At 37.8% G+C, this 20,427-nt stretch overlaps 1 protein-coding gene across 2 annotated transcripts; it reads right to left on the bottom strand.

Moving 5' to 3' along the window:
• Positions 1 to 1,205: 1,205 nt before the first annotated feature.
• On the bottom strand, positions 1,206 to 20,372 carry Fam76b (family with sequence similarity 76 member B). 2 transcript variants are annotated; one of them, XM_050162176.1, is made up of 10 exons: positions 20,065 to 20,372; positions 19,306 to 19,370; positions 18,336 to 18,390; positions 17,299 to 17,454; positions 14,866 to 15,065; positions 11,567 to 11,614; positions 11,309 to 11,389; positions 10,541 to 10,673; positions 7,748 to 7,849; positions 1,206 to 3,721 (listed from the first exon to the last, which is right to left on the bottom strand). In XM_050162176.1, the coding sequence occupies exons 1-10, from the start codon at positions 20,149 to 20,151 to the stop codon at positions 3,632 to 3,634; spliced, it is 1,017 nt and encodes a 338-aa protein (XP_050018133.1). In that variant the 5' UTR covers positions 20,152 to 20,372; the 3' UTR covers positions 1,206 to 3,631. The 2 variants fall into 2 exon arrangements, with proteins under 2 accessions (XP_050018133.1, XP_050018132.1); XM_050162175.1 differs by having other exon boundaries at positions 10,541 to 10,676; positions 20,065 to 20,368.
• Between the last annotated feature and the right edge of the window lie 55 nt (positions 20,373 to 20,427).

The following is a 20,427-nucleotide window of genomic DNA, read 5'->3' as shown; positions in this document are numbered from 1 at the left end:
CAAGGACTTGTAAAGAGTAATTATACTATTATCACAATGGGAGATGATTTTTCATTTTTTTTCCTTGCAGGGTCTGTGTGAGAGTGATTCTTCAATCACATAAGATAACCAGTATACAAATTCCACCATTGTATAAATTTTTGAAAGAAAACCTTTTGAAATTTGTTCCACATTCCAAATGAGGGCCACCAAGTGATTGGGTATTGGAGAGCTTCAGGTACTACCTCAATAGCTTTCATCCCCCTTGCAATTTATGAATAAAAGTGCCAATCACATCCTTTTGGGGTACCTTTCAATCCGACCTGGGGTTCTATTTCCTGCTACTTTGAAAGAAGCTAAGCCTACCAACTGGGCAACTCTTTTATAGGGAGTGTTTCTCTACCAGAAACACTCAGATTAAATGTGTCTTTTCCTAAGTTTTAGCTACTTTTGGTGCCCTCTCTCTACTGCAAGTTGCAAAAACAGATCATTATTCCATCCTAAATTTTGGCTTCAGTAAGATTTTCCTCCTAAAAGCGCCTCTAGTCTATTCCTCCTAAAAGCGCCTCTAGTCTATTCGTGGTCTCTCACCACTGGCCAATGGTGACCAATTACTGCTCGTCTTATGTTTCTCTTTAGTCTATCAACATAAATTCATTCAGTGCGTCAATGCATCACTTTTACCTTCTAGACTATGTCAAACTGTATATTCAGATTTGCTTATCCATGTCACTAAGGCAGAATGAATTGGACAGGATATTCTTCTAATATTTAGTCCCAGTCCTTTTCCTCTTATCTACTGCTAGGACTTCACTGGGAGGGAAAACCATGAACCTTCGAGTATGGTCGATAATGCTTTGCCTCAAACATCCATAATTAGATTCTTACATCTGGAAATACGGCACGCTACTGAACAACTGGGACTTTGCAGATATATCTAAGAGTGTGAGATGGGGAGAGTATGCTGACGCAGGAGGGCACAATACACCCTGTAAGAAAGAAGGGAGATTTCAGGAGGTGACTCTGGGCTCTGGAGGTGAATGGAAGGGAACTCTCAGAGTGGGATGAGAGAGGGACTGACAAGGCCCCCACCATATCCAGGACCACCCTGCCAACACCTTGATTTCAGACTGAGGTCAGTTTTGGATTTGTGGTCCTTAGGATTTATTTTGTGTGTATTTCCACCCAAGTTAGAGTAATCTATCCTAGTAGGATTAACACAAAACTTTTGGCATCCTTTTTATTGTGAAATAGTTGGGTTTAGAAAAAAAGTACAAAATGTTAACAGTCAGATGTGTACAGGTACAGTATTTCATTAATTTATACATGTGACCAGCATTAACAGGTTCATTGTAAAATGCATATTTAGACCAATACATTCTAAAGATGACCTTAATATTCACAGGCTATTAATACATGATAATTGGAGCTCAAATGGCCCTCACTGGGCTATGCTAACTGCAGCAAACAGGCTAAAAGCACAATACAGCACACCATAGTATCTCTGGACAGGTCCACATTTAAAGGGTATCAACTCATTCGGTCAACACACTACATATCTGGGACTGGGACTCAATTACTAATTTATACAATTGCAAAAAGAAAAGTTATAAAATAAGGTCATGGAAGTAAAGAGTTTGTCTAATTAGAACTGAACAGCCTGAAGTCCCTAAATTTAGGTTTCGGCCTTGCACTTTACAAAGCTTCACTATTTTAAGCTGATTCTCAATTTCCATGTTAGTTAACAAAGGATGGGAGGATTCCGTTTCTATTGTCTCCAATAAAGTACTAGAACTACTAGTGGATTGAAAAGTGGCCAGGAAACGGTAATACAAATAATCACAGAATTTAAAGTAAAGTAATGACTACTTTCTGAATGCAGGAAATCCTCCAAACATAGCATCCATATTAAGGCATTATCTCCTATGGTTGAGAACAGTATAATAAATTAACATTATTTGTGAGGGCCTCATAACAACAGACTGCCTTGCTTTTTCCAAATCTGACCCATTCAATCTTACTGTTACTTGAAAACTATGTGTTTGCAAATTGGTAGATTTGCCTTCACTTGTAGTAAACAACTGTGGGAAGTTTACTAAAACTTGGATAATTTAAAAAGAACTGTTATAATTACGTATGCTTTAAGAACATTAATCTTTGATATGAAGACCATTATAAACTTTTATCTAAAAACAAAACCTTCAGAGCTGATTCAAAGAAGTTTAATTGCACATTTCTGAGAAAAAGAAGCCATATGTGGTTTCTAGCAATGCCTTTAGTTTAAAATTCATCTCAAAACCACAACTAAAATAAAGTAATCAATTTCAGTTACTGGCTTAAAACCACTAGAGTTCAGAAGCTAATTTGCAATTTCACAGAATCTATTCCATACTCTTGTATTCCTGTATAGACAATTTTATACTTTGAGACAAATTACTTATAAATAGTGTCTGAATCTTATGGATTTCAATTATTATTCAGACCTAAGCACGGATTTGATTATAAAAAGTTACTTAATTTTCCAGATTTGTATTAAATTTACAAAGTATGGTGTACATAAATATTAACTTAGCAACACATTATAAAAAAAAGCAGATATATGGACCGTTATAGAAACATTATAAATTTTAAAGAAATTTCATATAAAAATAAAGTAAAACATGTAACTCACAAAATATAAATGTGAAGCCACCAACATAAAAATAAAGTCACTCTATCAAAGCGGAGTTAAAATTAAATCTTTAGGAAAGTATTTCAACATAATTAAATGAACTCAATGACCAATAGTTTCCATTATGATACAGAAACAAAGCACAAAATCACTTAAGTCTATATGCATTATCAATTAATTCTTAATATGAAGTCTTGACAATTGATTTCTTTTTGAAATTGGGTTCTGTACATATGCACTTATATACAAACACGTATTAACATGATTTTTAAACAAACCATATGTACAAAAGTTCAGCATTCCTATAAATAAAAACATTAGGTGGCAAAAGGCACTTGTAAGTAAAAATCTACAGTTTTTACAAAACAAAAACACATTTTATCTTGGATGCTGTACAGTAAACATCAATCCTATAACAGCAATGAAATGTTAGATTACTAAACTAATGTTAGTGATGTAACTTTTAAAAACATATTTACATATACTCTGAAGCTCTTTTAATAAAAGCACCATGATTCTCTAAATTTATGTTGATGCGAAGTAAAAATACAATTCCCAAAAAACCAGTGTTCACCATTTTCCTTGTTTAAAAGTTTTGCATTTCTAAATTGAAAACTATTTATCTGAAATCAGCATAGTGTTAAACAAAAGCAAAACACAAAACCCTGCTGCTGTTCTTCTAACCACTCCATTATTGCATGTTGCATTTTATATAGCGCACATACGTGCACCCTACAACCTTTAATACTATTGCTAGAAAAAAGTTCTAGGTATCAAAGAATTAAGAAGTCACTCCAAACCAGCTGAAGTTTTATCTGCATGTTTACAACTTAAAAAATGCTGTGTCAATTATAAAAGTGAATAGGAAACACACCAATGTACTTGGCATGTAAAAATATTTTCCACTGCACAGAACATAAGGGCTTCCCAGGACCCCTCAAATATACACTGTCACGCAGAAATGCTACACAAGCGACCTTCTCAAGGAGATGTTAGCACGCTTCCACTCTTGTCAAATTTTTTACCCTTTGACAAGGCTGCAACCTGTTTGAGAAGTTCTCTGTTTTTGGCCTGTGAGAGACAAAAATTCAAGGTTTAAAACGTTTGAACTATTAAGTTATGCTGAAAACTACTTCATACTCTTTTTCATTTGTATAAAAATTTTGTCAATGAAACACTAAGAGATCCATATATTTAATCTTTTTAAGGTTAGATAGGTAGAAAGAAAATTCTAAACTGGTTTATCAGCTCTTGGCAAATGTTAATAAAATTTGTCCAGAAATGGCAAGAGGCTCTCTCCCTACAAGATTCAAATTTAAAATAAGAAAAAGGTTTGGTTTTTTAAAGACATAAAAGCTATTTAAATTCGTGTTATTCTACACCTGATATCATCAAAGAATGAACCGAATGTTTATTCTAAAGAATTTTTCAGCGAGCTGAATGAAGTCTTCCATTTGTTGTTTACTGATATGCAGAAAAAGTATGACTATTTATAAAAATCATTCTATCACTTTGCCAAAGGTCCTTCTTAAAAAAACAATTTTTACTTATTTGTGTACACACACAATAAGGTTGTGGGGGGCTCATTCCCTGTTTCCACCATGTGGGACCTAGAAATCAAACTCTGGTACCAGTAAGATGCTATTTGTTACCATTTCTTACCAGCCCCTAATGGTCCGTTCATGTGACGATAACTTTAGTATCATCTAAGCAAATTCCTAACAGTACTAGTATAATTTCATAAGAAAAAACTCTTCTTTTTTTCTGGTCAAAGACTCAAAATTTCTCAGGGCAGTGGTGGCGCATGCCTTTAATCCAGCACTTGGGAGGCAGAGGCAGGCGGACCTCTGTGAGTTTGATGCCAACCTGGTAACCGGTCTACAAGAGCTAGTTCCAGGACAGGCTTCAAAGCCATAGAGAAACCCTATCTTGAAAAACCAAAAAAAAAAAAAAAAAAAAAAAAAAAGACTCAAAATTTCACTTTACCAATAATCTGAATTTTCAGCTGACTATACACTGCCTGTAGGGTCCTGTTTGGTACCAGTGGTGCTTGTGGGGATTTACAGGTAGGACCTTCACTGAGTCTTTCTCATTCTTCAGTCAGATAATGGAAGTTCCTTGAGTAAACAGACAGTTTACAAGTTATCAAGGCAGTTCTGAAGTTTCCAAACCAAAAGAAACAGTATGGAGCTTTGGCACTACTCAAAAAACAAGCCATCCTAAAATAAATCACACAAAGGGATGTCTGCACTACTCATAAGCTTAAGCTGTTACTCTCTGACAAATCCCAGTCAATACTAGCCAGACTTAAATAGTAACAGTGTAGCTATGTATTATTTAACCAACTGACCCACCAACTAAGAAGAGGAAAAAACCCAAGAAATAAATTTCAGAGTGCATACCAATAGGAAGGCACTCACCAGGTCTGCAGAGATAGTTACCAACAAGTATCTACACTGGCTTACCAAAAATTGAAACTCCACTTTCAATCAAGAAAAACTGAACTTACATTTTTCATTCTTAGACTAAAATGCAGAACTAAAGAAATAGACCTTGAAGGTAGTTTTTCTCTTTAATACTTTTACAGCTGTTTTTCAATATGTATTTATAGATTTAGTCTCCCAATGACATTAGTATTTTGTTGATAAATTATATAAGACAAAGGCTTTAAGAAAAATGTTGCATTGGTTGTTAAATAAACTTAATCAGTCTTATTTTAAACATTTGCAATATAAACTACAGTGCAGTATTTATACAGTGAGATTTTATTATAATACTGACTTTATACCCTATAGAAGTCAATGAAATTATTTTAATATTTAAGTCAGAAACATTTAAAAATGTCAGCCTAAATAAAGGAAGAGCGTTCAATGAATAACTACATAGACCCTGCCTAACTACTTACCCACACTTAACTGGAGGACACCTTATCCACAACAAGAGCCTCAAGGAGCTCAAAGAACTAATCACACAGCCACAGTGCAGTGGCCTGGGCATAAAAACATTCACAGGCAACTGCCCTCTCCTTTTAGCTTATCTTACTAAAAAAGAGAATTTTTACTTGGCATTATTTGGTACTTAGGAGGATTGTATACCATTGGGGTATAAATTTCAGTCTGTGTTCCTAGGTTTGATAGTTTAAAATATTTAAAGAGGTATTAGTGCAAGATAAACTTTGTTAATCATTATCTTCTGTATATCATAAAAGATTAAGAAAACAGACAGGAGTAAAGGGACAAGTCCAAGTACTTAGAGGCTGAAAGAGGATTTTGAGTTTGAGGCCAACTGGGCTATACAGCGAAGTACTACCTCAAAAGCAAAATAAAATGAGAAAATCATCAACTAGGTATACTCACCTCAGTAACTGCTACTAAAACAAGTGGGTGGGGACTATACTTAGCTGTGAAGAGTGTCTCTGGCAGAAACTCACTGTCTGGGGAAGCAACTGCTAAGGAGGAGTAATCTGAATTGTGAGCCGATGCAGAACAGGGGAACGTACGGGTTAACCTAAGGCACACAATGTATGTATTCTACATCTCACTAATTACATAATCAGCTTCACCAGTAAGATGGGGGCAGTTCATAAGTCAGCTTTTGAAAGGAGCATATATGAACAGCATATACAAAACACACTGACTACACACACACACACACACACACACACACATACACACACACACACACACAGCCTCCCTTCTGTGTGAGTGTCTGCCACAGTGGCAACATAGAAAAATTCAACTAAGAGGAAGTAAGCTGAAGACACCAACCAGGCTAAAGCAAAAATGTTTCTCTTACAACTGATTATAACAAAAGTAATTGTTCTTTGGAGCAGTGGGAAGTACATACCAGGTTAAATCAAACCTAGAAAGTACTTATCATGTTATTCTATAACTTGGAAGTATTTACTTCAGTACTTATGTTATAGGAGGTTGATTACAGCCCAGGTAAACATTCAACATAGCTTAATAAGAATAATATAAAACAGCATAATGGTTGGTGAGTAAAATTAGTTAACTAATGAACAAGAGGCCATCTCTGAGGGAAGGTAATACATTTCCACAAATCACCAGCCAAGAACAAGTTCCCTGAACACATTCACCATGCCTCTGGTGCTACAGAGGATTCCTTTCAGATTCCCGCCACTAGTAAAAAGAGTTAATGAGAAGGGAATATATATCTGGACTTCAGGAAATATGTAAATACTATTCCATTATGAAGCATAGCAAACTACAACAGGAACAGAAAATATCCATAGGTGTTGCGGAAAAAAAATTCAGCAGAAAATAAAACATACCAATAAAGCAATATTCACACACTCTTCAAAGCTACACCCTCCTTTTAAGTATCAAGTCTGAATATAACATCATCTGTATGCTTAAGATTCAAAGCTGCTAAACCTAGGAATTAAAGTCAGGGGCAGAGAGCATTTGCCTAGCATGTGTGAGAACCAGAGTTTGATCCTAGAATAGCATAAATAAATTAATAAAGCCCTGAGCCTGGTACTCAGAGATCAACTCTATGAATGTGACAATTTATAAACTACAGAACATGAAATAAAGGTAGTGTAGTTTCATAGCAAATGTGTAAAACAAACAAGTTTTAATAAGGGAATAACCCTTTTTGTATTGATGCTCGCTGTCTACCCTCTTTGTGAGGGTGGAGACAGCTTCAGTTATTCTGTAATAGTGAACCTAATAAACTGTAACACTTTCAGACAGTCACAGTTAAGGGCTCTTGATTTGCGGCACCTGCACGCAGCATAGAGGCCCTTCAATCATGGTCTCTGAGAAGTGGTTTTCTTTATCTACCTCCCTTCCGGTATCCAAAAGGAAATGGGAAGAATGAGTAAAGACTATATTTTCACCTTAGCTCAACAGTCAAGTGAACAGTCTTCACTGCTTTCCAGGAAGCCCACTTAATGTAAACGCTGTTTTAAGATTAGCAGTGAGTCACCTTTTCAAAACTTTATAAAGTCAGAATTAAAACTGGAAATGCACAAAATAGGGGTAATAATACCAACTTCCCTAAGTCAAGAAATACAATACAGATTTAAATCTCCAGCCCAATTAAAAACGTCACACAAATAACACCATTTACCTGAAGTTGCTCCACAGTTTCTTTGTGAGCTTTTTCCATACTGTTCATCTTAGTTCTCAAATTTGACTCTTGGTATTGAAAGTCTGCCTTCAGCTCCGTTAACTGAAATGAAAAAAAAAAAAAGCCACTCATGTCTACATGTATCTATCCCTTCATAAATATACCACTTAAATAGTCAACACAGGTGCACACTTGTGATGCAGGTGGAAGTGTGGAGGCAGCTGCATCTTCTATGTCACTAAGAGCGGATTTCCTACTACTGTCAGGATTTTAATGGTAGGATCATCTTGGAGAAGTTGCTTTTGGATTAACTGGTCATACTTTCACAACGAGCATTCCAAAGAAAAGCTTAACAGTTTGTACCCTGGAGAGTGTGCCAACCAAATACACTTCACATGAAGTAAACAGGTTCCAGTTAAAATCATCTTTCAACGATGTGCAAATGTACACAACAGTCATCAAACAAAGGCAACAGTGTTTGTAACTGTTCCTTCACACCCAGTCTTATGGACATGAAGTCATTACACTCCATTCATCTCTCAGCACAGAAACACAATCAATGCATGTGGAAAAGCAATTACTGTAAAATCTGAACCAAATTAGTTAAGTATTAAGAGAAAATTCAGTGGTATAGAGACCACGGGACAATGCTTTCATAAATATGAACACAAACAAAAGTGTAGTATCTTATGATTTAAATTTACAACCTACACTGCTATTAACAGAATACAGACACAGCTTCTGTTGTTATGTAACCTTTCAAAGTTTGTACTGATTACCAAGTACCTAGTATATGAAAAGATGCAAAATCCGAAAGGAAAACTGAGTTTTATACTCATCCTTCCAAACAAAGGGCTTTAGTCCCTCTCCTGGGCCAATACTGTACATTGTAAACAGACGTCTGTTGTGAAACGCCAATCAATTCTTATACTACCAACTTTGGTAATTATTCTAGTTGCTGAACTGTGATCTGTTTCCAGACTGTCAACGCTAGAGGGTAAAGACACCATCGATTTATCTGCCTGTGACTCTTTCTGATCTAGTACAGTGCCTGGTTTTAAAAATCACTCAAGAGTTCAAACAGGGACAGGAAACTAACTTGATCCCTTTAGAATTATAAAGAAAAACGTCAAGTGTGTAGTTAATTTTAGATACATAATTATTTTCCTTACAACCCTAATTATAAACTTGCTAGGTTTTTGATTTTTAAAGCAAACAGTAAAGCAGGAAATGCCAACAAACTACCTAAACACAACAGTCTAGGGATAAAAGACCAAAGAGTCTACAATGAGGTTCTCAACCTGTGGGTCGAAACCCCTTGGTGGGATGAACAACCCTTTCACAAGGGTCACTTAAGACCATTGGAAAACACAGATATTCGCACTACAATTCACAGAAGTAGCAAAACTGAAGTTATGAACTATCATTGATGATAATTTTATGGTTAAGGGTCGGTCACACCATGGAAGGAGCTGGATCCTAGGGCTGCTGTATCACATACAGGGCTGCAGCACTGGGAAGGGCGAGGGCCACTGCTCTACAATCTGCTACTGCTAGTTTGCAGTAAATCTGGCATGTTATTCGACTTTTGTTCTGCGTTAATGCAGACATAGCTGGCTTTGCTTGATAAATGAAAGCTCTGTGTATGCATTTCCATAAAAGCAAGTTAATTTAAAACTTCTGCCACGCATAAGGAACCCTAAAATAGACAGCTACAACTGTCCAACTTTATATTACACACCAATGCCAATTTTCACACACTGAATTTACTCAAACTGTGGTACATACTAAAATAAAGAGGCTGTGCCTGTCTTTAATCTCAGCACTTAAGATGAAAAGGCAGGTGGTCCCGAGTTACAGAGGTTACACAGTGGCACTCTCTTTCAAAACCTAAGAAGTAAACAGAGATAAAATGACGAGCGCCGGCCATTCTAGTGTGGGAACTGCAGCCCTGGCGCTGCTGGATATGGACTTGAGCACTATTTACACCCTATTGAAACCACTTAAATTTGACCTTGTTTTTTTCTGATGGCCAGTGCCTTTTAAAGATTCTAGTCTTCTTTGTGCTTATTTCTTTTGTCTATTCAAAACACAACCAATGATTTTTAGGAGTCACTCAAATTATTTCATTGTTTTCCTAGTGGATGTTTGTCTGAGACCCAAGTATGCAGTCAGGTTCCTTCCAATGTGACACAGAGCAGCGCCAGCATGCTGCCCAGGGCAGCAGGAAGTTCTTCACACGGTCAGCACAGCACACATTTATGAAATGGGAAACCAAGACCTCAACTAGTGAGCATGTTTTACTTAAGGCCACATAAAAATGGCCAGGATTGGGATTTTATCCTGAATGTGGCTAAATACCATAAAGCCAGTAAGTACACCTTCTCCTTCTTACAAAATGCTCTCTTAAACACTTATTGCTAATCACTACCACAGGAATTAGAATATTACTTCTCATCAGCTGATAGCTTGACAGAGACATGACATATCAAAGACTGTTTTCAATTACCTCTGAAACGACAGTAATTTACATACTCCATTTGTTATATATATTCCATATATCTCATTTTAAATTTATATGCTAACTGAAAACAAATGCTCAAAAATTACTACAATACACCATTTTTTAAACTTATCTTTATTAGATGTTTCAGACCCAATTTGGGCTTCTGTAGTTCTGTAAAAGTCATGCATTACAAACATTATCAAACAGTTAAAAGAAATTTTGCAAGGGCTAAATAAAAGCCAAAATGCAAATCTTACCAGGCTTCACTGAGCTATATATATTCTTACCTTTTTATCTTTCTCTAAAATGGTCTGGTCTCTTTGCTGTAAGAGACGCTTAAGAGACATCACTTCTTCTTTCAGTTGACTTATAAGGACAAAATTGTCTGTTCCCCCACTATCTGCTGACTGATTTATAGAGCTACTAAAAAGAAAAAAATAAAACAGAGTTACATAAAGTAGAAGGAAAACCTGCAGATGTTCAAATTGCATAAATTAGACAATTCCACAAACATCCTTAAGGCTAATGCAAAAAAATATGTACCTGACAGAAATGGATGCAACTGGCAAATTACCTTACTAATGGCACACATTACATACACCTGCAGAAATATAATTCAGTATTAGCTTTTAGGGGGTCAATACTTCTAGTGTAAAGCAATAGGCAGCCAATTTGTACAGTAAGTAACATCAGCAAATTTTGGCTAATGAACTAAAAACAAAGTCATACTCATATTTTAAATCAAAACATTTCTAAGCAGGTCAATTTAAAAATACCACAGATTTGTGTTTCTTTTCCTTGAAGAACAATTACTATAATGTTCTATTCTCATATTTGTTCTTTCCTCAAACCCAAGTTTATTCCCCAGTTAAAACAACATAGTTCAGTGCCACTTTCTTATTGCCAAAATTAAAATCTTCTTAACTGGTCATGTGACATAAACAAGTTGGTGTGTGAGACCCATGTTTCTATTCTCAGATAAAATATGTAGTAATAATGAACTAGAACTATTCAATTAAGTTTAATTTTCATAGTACTAAAGAATTCGTTTTTACCTATCTCCATTAGATGGCTTAGATTCCAACTTGGGCTTTTTCTTTGGAGTTTCATTCTGAATTGCTGCAGAAGATTTATGGCTGAAAGCAAACATTAGCAGAGATGATTAGGATAAGACAGACAGAAGCATTAAGTGACAAGATACTCCTCTGAAACAGCACTGAACATCACTAATTTTGCTGATCTAAATATCCCCATTAGAAAGGCTGATTTACATAAGTGCACTGCAAACACACAGCACACACCAGCATACATACCTCTGTTTCCACATTCCTTGCTCCTGCTCAGGACTTAGACTGCTGATTCTGAAAAACATGCAAGTAATATGATAACATTTATTTAACACAGATACATTTAACATCTTTCCCCACAGATTCAAACTGTGTTATTATCTTTAGTTCACAGAAGCTAGATAATCTAACACAGGGAACGAATCACATTCTAAGAGGATAAACTTCTAGAGCAATGATTACTAGCCAGCTTAAATCTTTTAGAGACACAAACAGTGGTAGACCGGATCATTTAAGAATCCAGGAATGACAATGTCAACTGCCCTAGTCATTCCATACAGAAGCCTGCATCTATCTGGTTATCCCAAATGCAGATAAACTCCTTCGCATAATTCAAGCTGGACCAGGAAATAGCTTATTTCTTTCATTTCTGTTTGGTTTCCCTAAGCAGCCGATCTAAACTCTGTAGTCTCTCCTTGCTCTGTACTGAATACAAAAGTCACACTGAACACACTGGAAAATTTCATTAAAACAACTGATTTCACTTAAAATGCTATGACTTCCTTTCCATTTTGCCATAAAATTAATTTCACTACATTATTTACGAACAAGAAACCATATTAATACAACTTAAGAAATGCACATGATCTAGGTTGTGTGACCTTTATATAGTAATAATTTGTTACATAAAGGTAGTATAATGATTTATTAAAGCTATTTAAAATCCCACATCACACATCTGTGACACAGGTGTAACTCACTGTTTATGGCTACAAGTGTTTATATGACTAAGACCACCTAATACAGTACTAACATTTATAATATATATACTTATATAAGACCATTTTTAGTCTTATTTTGCTTTGTTTTGAATTTTTGAGACAGGGTTTTCCTGGTTGTCCTGGATCTCATTCTGTAGACCAGGATGGCCTCAAACTCACAGACATCCACCTGCCTCTGCCTCCTGAGTGCTGGGATTAAAGTCCTGTACCATCATGGCCCGCTCAGTTATGCTTTTAAGCAAAGTAAAATAAGGGATTAAAATGTACCCAGAAGACCAAAACAAACAAATAAAAAGCCTTGAAAATCATATTATTCATGCTGAGCTGTAAATGAAGAAGTGGGGAGAAAGGAGCTGTGATCCTACAAAGCTGGACACTTTACCTGGCAGCTGCAGTTCTAAGGACTTCCTCTGTATGTATTTAAGTATGTTTAAAACAAACCTAATTACATGTAAGCCTTCCCAAATCATGTAATTATTCATTAAGTAGCAACAGCACACTTATGATCTGTCAGAAACTCCTGGAATCTCCATCTTAGTGATCTGAGGATTGTCATACCTGGATCCAAACTGACTTCAGTGCTATGCCCTGCTATAATGAACTCTCACCATCAATCACCATATCATCCATGGTCCTCAGAACCCAACACATTGGCTTGCCTATCCATATTAGTCATCAGATAAAAAAAAATGTACCATCAGCCCTATGTATTGCCAGGTTCTGCATGTGATGATTCAACTAACTGCAGAGAAAATGTAGGTCAGCCTATAGTGGTTGTCTGCACTGAACAATACAGACCATTTTGCCTTTTCTGCATAAATAACATAATGGACACTGAGTTATGAACATATCCACTGTGTGAGGTATTGCTAATACAGATCATTTACAGTGCTTAAGAAGGCATAGGTCATGCAAACACTACACCACATCATGGAGACTGGAGCACTTTGGATATTGGTATCCAAAGGACTTAGAAAGGATCTCCTGTGAATAACAAGGAATTAATGTATCCACCCCTCCAAAGGAGAATAAAAAAGGAAAATTAGCATTGTCTTTCCCCGCTTCCCTTTTAAAAGGTTAGATGGCTGTCACCTAATTCTCCATCTTGGTCTTTGCCATCATGCTAGGAAAATTAATCCTGGAAAGACAGCCAGGGAAGAAGATATCTAGGGTCTGAGGACTAGCACTTATGGTACATAGCTTCTTTTTTTTTTTTTTTTACTTTTTTTGGTACATAGCTTCTTGAAGCAAGAAACAGAATCAAGGCTTGTATTCACTTGCTCCTTGGGTTACTCAGATACTACTGAACCACATGTCACTGTATTGCAGTTTACCTTCGTCAGTCCAGGAAATACGACAACATAATAATAAATGCCAAGGCCCCAGTGACTCCTCACAATCTAAGAGGTGTTTGCTGGCAGTTAAGCTAAAACTTTTGTGTTGCAAAATGTGGCAGCCATTTGTTTCCTACATATAAAATCTTATTTTAAATAACTATATGAAATTCTAAAGATAAATAGTAAAATTTGGAGAAAAAACAAATTCTTCTGAAAAATGGGCATACATCATGTCCTTATTTACAATTTGCATTTACATATTTAATTTGTCTAAATGCTGATTTTTTTTCCTACAAAATCTAAAATTACATCTAAACAGACCCTCTAGAGAGTACACACAGATAAGATCTTACTACTACATAATTTCTCCTCGCCTGAAATCACTTTAAAAATTAAGATGTCTGATTTGACCAGCATTACTACTACACCTATGTTTAAAAAAAACCCCAACTACCAACAAAAATCAAAAACATAGTACCCATGGTTAAAAATACTATCTAGTACGTTTTGAAATTGCCAAGATTAACAATGCTTCTGTAAGGGCTGGGCATGTAGCCCAATGGTAGAACCTGTGCTTAAGCACATAGGACCTAGGTTCAATCCCTACTACAAAAGAAAAAAAAAGTATAAGAGAAACAAGGGATTCCACAATCCGCTGTTTTTCTTCCTCGCTGTTTTAAATATGATTTTAGTAAGATAAAAGAATGTCAAGTGAAATTAACTTTGGGTCCTGGGACAACAAGTTAGCTTAGCAGGATCAAGGGCTTACTATGAAGCCTTCGACCTAAGCTTCATCTCTGGAAGCCACATAAGGTGGGACTCTACAACATCATCCTCCAATCTCTAAATTTGTGGTGGTATGCACACTCATAAGATTAAAAAAATAAATGAAAGTACAAACATAAAACCCTAAAATCTCATTTAAAATTAAAGCTTGTTAATTAGCATAATTGAAATGCCAAATAATGCTGATATATTTTGATATCACACATGAGAATTTTATAGATGAATTCTTTACTATTTTCATAACACTGAATATATTGTGTGGAAAATTTTCACAGTACAACCAGATACGAAGACAGCTCACCAGATGCAACACAAACTGCCCTAGTACCTTACCACTACTCCCATGATGTGGTCCAGGTGGTGTGCAAAGACCATTAGCAATGGCAGGAAGGGTTTTAACAAAGGATTTCAAAGTGCTTACTTGTGGTGGCCACTGCTGTGGCGATGGTGGTGGTGATGGTGGTGGTGGTGGTGTTTTGAATGGTGCTGGTCTTTCTCAGTGAGAGACGAAGATGAAGAATTGGAATGTGAAGACCCCAAACTCTTTCTTTGTTCTTTTGTCTTCTGCAAAACTCTCTTGTATGATAAGGTACAGAGCCAGCACAGCAACTTCCCATCGACCTTTAAAGAAAGTATCTGCATTAAGCGCATTGTAAACTAACCCAAGAGTGAGTCCAGCAGACTCAACTTGCAATCACCTTTCACACCACCTGGGCCACAGCATGAGTCTTATAAAAATGCAGAGTATGAATGCAATATGTAGATTTTTTAAAAAAAAATTAAGACATCCGACACTTGAGATAATATTGCAAAAGATTATTAAACTGGCTGGGAGAACTGATTTATATACCTCTGGCGCTGTTACAGCCCTTTAATTCTGAGACAGTAACTTTATTTATTTCTAGAAAAGAACTCCAACAGGGGCTAAAGAAATGGCTTAGGAGTTAAGAACACTTTTTGCTCTTACAGAGGACCCGGGTTCAGTTCTCAGCACACACATGTGACTCACAACCTCTAACTTCAGTTCCAATGCATTCTATAGGCACTAGGCAGACACATGGTAGTCACACATGCAGGCAAAACACTAATATATATAAATAATCCTAAAAATGTTTTTAAGAAGTACAAATGGCTAATTGTTTTTAAGAAATCTAGCCTGAATGTTTTAATCTCAGTGTAATTACCAAAATGATAGAGTACTTCTCACAATGGTAAATATAACACCTATAATCAATACTCATCATATTCAGTTTGTTTTTCTGTAGATTTGCCTATTGATTGCTAAGTCTAAAATCCTATTTACAGCCATTCACATAGCTAGAGCAGTGGAAAACTCCTGCGAACAGACATCACAGCCCCAACTAAAGCAGAACACGGTGGCGATACTCTTCCACGCTTCCCCTATCACACCATAAACACTGTTCTTTCCACAGGTCATTTACTACTGTCATTTTTAGTTTTAAAAATTGTTCCATACTTTCTTCATCTATTCTTCAATTGAAGGGCATCTAGGTTGTTTCCAGGTTCTGGCTATTACAAACAATGCTGCTATGAACATAGTAGAGCATATACTTTTGTTGTATGATATGGCTTCTCTTGGGTATATTCCCAAGAGTGGTATTGCTGGGTCCAGGGGTAGGTCGATCCCGAATTTCCTGAGAAACCTCCACACTGCTTTCCAAAGTGGTTGCACAATGGGAGCCTAGGCAGTTTGGATGCTCACCTTACTAGACCTGGATGGAGGTGGGTGGTCCTTGGACTTCCCACAGGGCAGGGAACCCTGATTGCTCTTTGGGCTGACGAGGGAGGGGGACTTGATTGGGGGAGGGGGAGGGAAAGGGGAGGCGTCGGTGGGGAAGAGACAGAAATCTTTAATAAATAAATAAAAAAAAATTGTTCCAAAGGCTGTGATGAACCTTACAGAAAAACATGTGGTTACGTTTTGTTCAGCTATTATCACTGCTCCTGGCCTTGGGTTCAATTACATTTACATATGAGCTGTCTTGAGCAGACACAAGCATGTAATGGTTATGGGCAGGCAGGAACTTAACCCTGCATTCCCTTTAAAAGTCACAGCCTGCCAGCCACTGGTGTTTCTGGCCACTTCATGGACCCCAACAACTGCAAATAACGAGATGAACCATGTGAATCCAGGGGAGAGTGACTTCTATGGACAATTAAGATAAGAGTTTCTGCCTTCTTTCATTTCATACAGAAAGGCTGGAGGGACATGTCCTACAACTAGGGTACATACAATGCTGTGGGGTATCTGGGTAAGCCCCTCAAAGAGACAGTCATCCTCCAAAGCAACTGAAACTGACAGACAACAGGAGGCCTGTGTGAATGCTGAGCAGCAGAATGGCCATTGTACACCTAATAATTAAGTCACTGTAGGCAGAGAGAAACAAACATGAGCCTAAACAAAAGGCAGAATGCTAACTTCAAATTTTATGTGCTAATGTCAGTGGGTGTTCTCGTCACATCAATAAGTCTAAGTAACTCCAGTGAAGGGACTTACTGCAAACTGAAGTGAGGATAACAGTGCACAACAGCTATCACAAAATGAAAAACCTTGACAGCTTTACTGTACTGTCACGCTGCTCTGGAATTCCTTGTTTTAAACGGCCCTCCAGCTATAGCTTAAGGAGCTACACAGGCACACAGCATATTAAGCACGGCTGATTTTTAAAGTAGTCATCCTAACTACCAGCACGATCACACGGTCCACAGACAGATATGCTGTTCCTCCTCTCCTGCCTCCAGGTGTCAGAAACGAATGTCTGAGAGGTATACTTAGAGTATCGCCAAGCTGTTCGGTATTTGATTTCTAGAAGATGGCATGACTAAAACATACTTTTCTTCTTCCTTCCTCCTTCCGATCAAAAGCACACTGCTGTTTGCACTGTTCACAGGTCTGAGGCGGTCCATATTTCTTTTCCGAATTGGTGCAACGCTGACACTTGGTACCAATAAATGCTGCAATTATGTTACAGTATTGACAAGGTTTGGGCTAAAAAATAAACACATTTAGTTTAATTGAGCTATTTAAAACTTTGTTGTGTAAGACACAATCTGTGTTGGTAAAAATTTAGGGAGTTAATGAAAGAAATTAAGCTAAAATCATTTGTTTCTGCCAAGTACGTGTTCAAAGTCAAATATGGGTCTATTCATTCAACTAAACTTTATTATGACAGTTAAAAAGTTCAACTATGCATGCTCAGAAATCTGGCCATTGGGGTAAACACACTCAGGACTTACATAGCATTTACATAATACAAAATGTGCTTATGAGGTTAAACAATTATTCACAGAAGTCTCAAGAACCTATAATCTGAGGAAATGAACCTGTAGTAAATATTTGTTGACTTAACTGTTAGATCATTTACTTAACTAAAAAGATTTTCATCGAACATAAGTAGTTGTCACAGTAAATGACAATATAAAAAACTAGCATAAGCATATTCAGTTTATATAACAATAAACGTGCTTGTCTTCTTTGAGATTCAGGACAGTATGGAGGCTTAAGGTCAGCAGCACTTGACCTATATAGCATGGGTAACATCTACAACACATATGTGGCCAATTTGTAACAGGATACTGTCATTAGTTTTGAACCCTTCAACTATGGCCACAAAAAAAGTTCCAGAAATTGGGGGAAAGTATGATTACATTAACAATGTAAACAAATAGGTTCGCCACATTAAGGAATTTGCTGTAATTGTATCTTCACTCCATAACATATAATGCATGCACTTGTTTTGAAATGCTTTCATTTTCCCATCAAGTCTATGGAGCTTTTCTTCCACGACTATTCCCTATGCTGAGATAAAACTGGGTTGTTTTATGAGGGAGTCATGAACAACAATGACAAGAAATGAAAAACATACTTACCGTTCCAAACTGCTTGACATTTTGAGCACACTTCTTACAAATTGTGTTAGTTTTGCTGAAAAGGAAATTATATCCAGGTGATTACTCATATCACCCTAGGGAGGTAACATATGCTCATCTGTAATGAACGAACGAGTCAAAAGATTTGTAGATTACTTACTCTAATTCACAACAAGTAGCTTCTTAAACCATGCTATTAATTTTAGGATGATTGCAAAGTTATTGCTCTTAAAGACAAACTTTCCATATTAACTTATTAGAGACAAGGGTCTCAAGGTCTTAGGATATGTGTGTCAAGTTTGGTTTCTAAGTGGTAATTCTCCTGCCTCCACCTCTAAACACTGTGCTTATAGGCAACCAACTTACTCTGTAATTTTTGTAAACAAAACAAAGCAAAAGCCCTACTGTGTTCCTCTGCTTCTAAACTTCTCTTACCAATCCCTAAGCACGCAGTCCCATGCAGCAGGCCCATCTCACTCCTCAGTCAGCTCTTCTCCACTGTCAAGTCCACATATTCAGGAAGAATATGATTTGTTCTCTTGAGCTACTTACTTGTGTGTCCTCTAAAAGGATTTTCTGTTAAAAACATCTTTGCCAGTCACACTGAAAAGTCAGTGATTTCAGTCTTGGAAGGCAGCTGGTAAGACTATAGCTCTTTCCTTTGGTTCCTTAGCATTTTTCCATTAAAAATCGTTTTAAAGTAATTGTTTATATTTTGATTGTTGGCAAAGTGTACATTTTCCATTCATCAATTACCCACTATTTTCTCATGTTCAAATTAAACCCTAATTCTAAAATAAACACCAGGACATTTTAGTTGATGTGTTCTCTCATACTATGTATAAAAGTTCTTAATTTTAAATTCCAGAAGCATAAGTATTTTTTCAAAACACTTTTAACACAAATATGACAATCCCCAGACATTCCTTACAGGAATTTTTAACAGTGAAAATGTGTTCAGTATACAAACCTCTCCTGCTGAAATTCTGATCTGCAGTAAGTACATTTTACAATAGGATGTGCAATCCGACATTCCTGTAATAAGAATACATTAGTCAGTATTTATAGGTCCAATCTCACTTTTCTGGTAATTACTCAACCCAGTCAAGTGTCTGAAATGTCAGTAAATCCTGGCTGGCAACGTAAACAACTGAGTGACTTATCCCATCAGTGGCTAGATACAGTATAATTTCATGGGGAGGCCATAGATATTTTTTATCTATATTGGATGTGGTGGGATATGGAACACATAAATTAAGGAAGCTGTCAGGACTGACTTCCAGGGGCGGTTACATATGTTACTTTGTACATCTATTTTGTTCGGTGGCTCACAGACAGCATCCCAGCTTTTACAGGATGGGAGGAGCTCCAAATCAGAGCACCCTGTTCCCAAACCAGTCGCTTCACTTTCCGGGACAGGAAGCAGGATGCCATCAGCTCTGCAGCTTCGGGTTCGGGTTCCTAGCAAGAAAGTGCAAACACGGCGTCCTGCCTCCCAGTGGAAGGAGAGGGCAGCCCCTGACAAGGCTGGGGTGAGATCAGAGTCTGCATTGGGTCTTTGCGACGCCGTGGACTGGTGGCCGCCAGGCTCAGCCCCACCCGAGACCGCCGAGCTAGGCGGAGCCGGCCCCAGCATTCGAGCAGGCGGGACGCAGATACCCCGGTCTCGCCCACCTGATGCCCGGGACCCGGAGCGGATCGGTGCGCCGAGCGCCCGGTGTCCACCGACCTTGCAGAGCTGTTGGCCTTGCGACAGCTCCTCGAAGGGATAGCGCTGTGTGCACTTGGTGCAGGCATACAGGGCCGACGCCGCCATCCTGCTTTCGGGCTCCTCCGCGCGCTCTCAGGCGGGGCCTCCGGGAACTCGGCTGCCCCGCCCGCGGGCTCCTCTGCCGCTGCGGCCCCTACCTAGCAACCCCCAAGGCCCCCGTGTCTCCCTCCGCCTCTGTCGCCGTCCCGGGACAACCTCTGCCGCCGTCCCGGGACAACCTCTGCCGCCCGCCCCGCCGCTCCCGCTTAGGCCCGGAACGCGGCGGAGGGAGACGAACCGGGCGCTAGGCTGCGGATTCCGCTTCCTCCTCGGTCTCGCGTT

This window comes from Alexandromys fortis, unplaced genomic scaffold (assembly GCF_014885135.2).
Source record: "Alexandromys fortis isolate MF-2015 unplaced genomic scaffold, M_Fortis_MF-2015_v1.1 scaffold_112, whole genome shotgun sequence".
In the NCBI taxonomy this organism is placed as follows: Eukaryota; Metazoa; Chordata; class Mammalia; order Rodentia; family Cricetidae; genus Alexandromys; species Alexandromys fortis.
This window is presented reverse-complemented; position numbering and strand designations above follow the sequence as displayed.

What these genes read in the sequence shown, in the direction of transcription:
- Fam76b (XM_050162175.1), bottom strand. Translation starts at nt 20,151, where the DNA reads ATGGCGGCGTCGGCCCTGTATGCCTGCACCAAGTGCACACAGCGCTAT. An exon ending in ATGTCAAGCAGTTTGGAACG is followed by an intron (nt 17,455 to 18,335) that starts GTAAGTATGTTT and finishes TTTATTTTTTAG; the next exon opens with CCCAAACCTTGTCAATACTG. An exon ending in AAACTGTGGAGCAACTTCAG is followed by an intron (nt 3,722 to 7,747) that starts GTAAATGGTGTT and finishes TGTCTCTCACAG; the next exon opens with GCCAAAAACAGAGAACTTCT.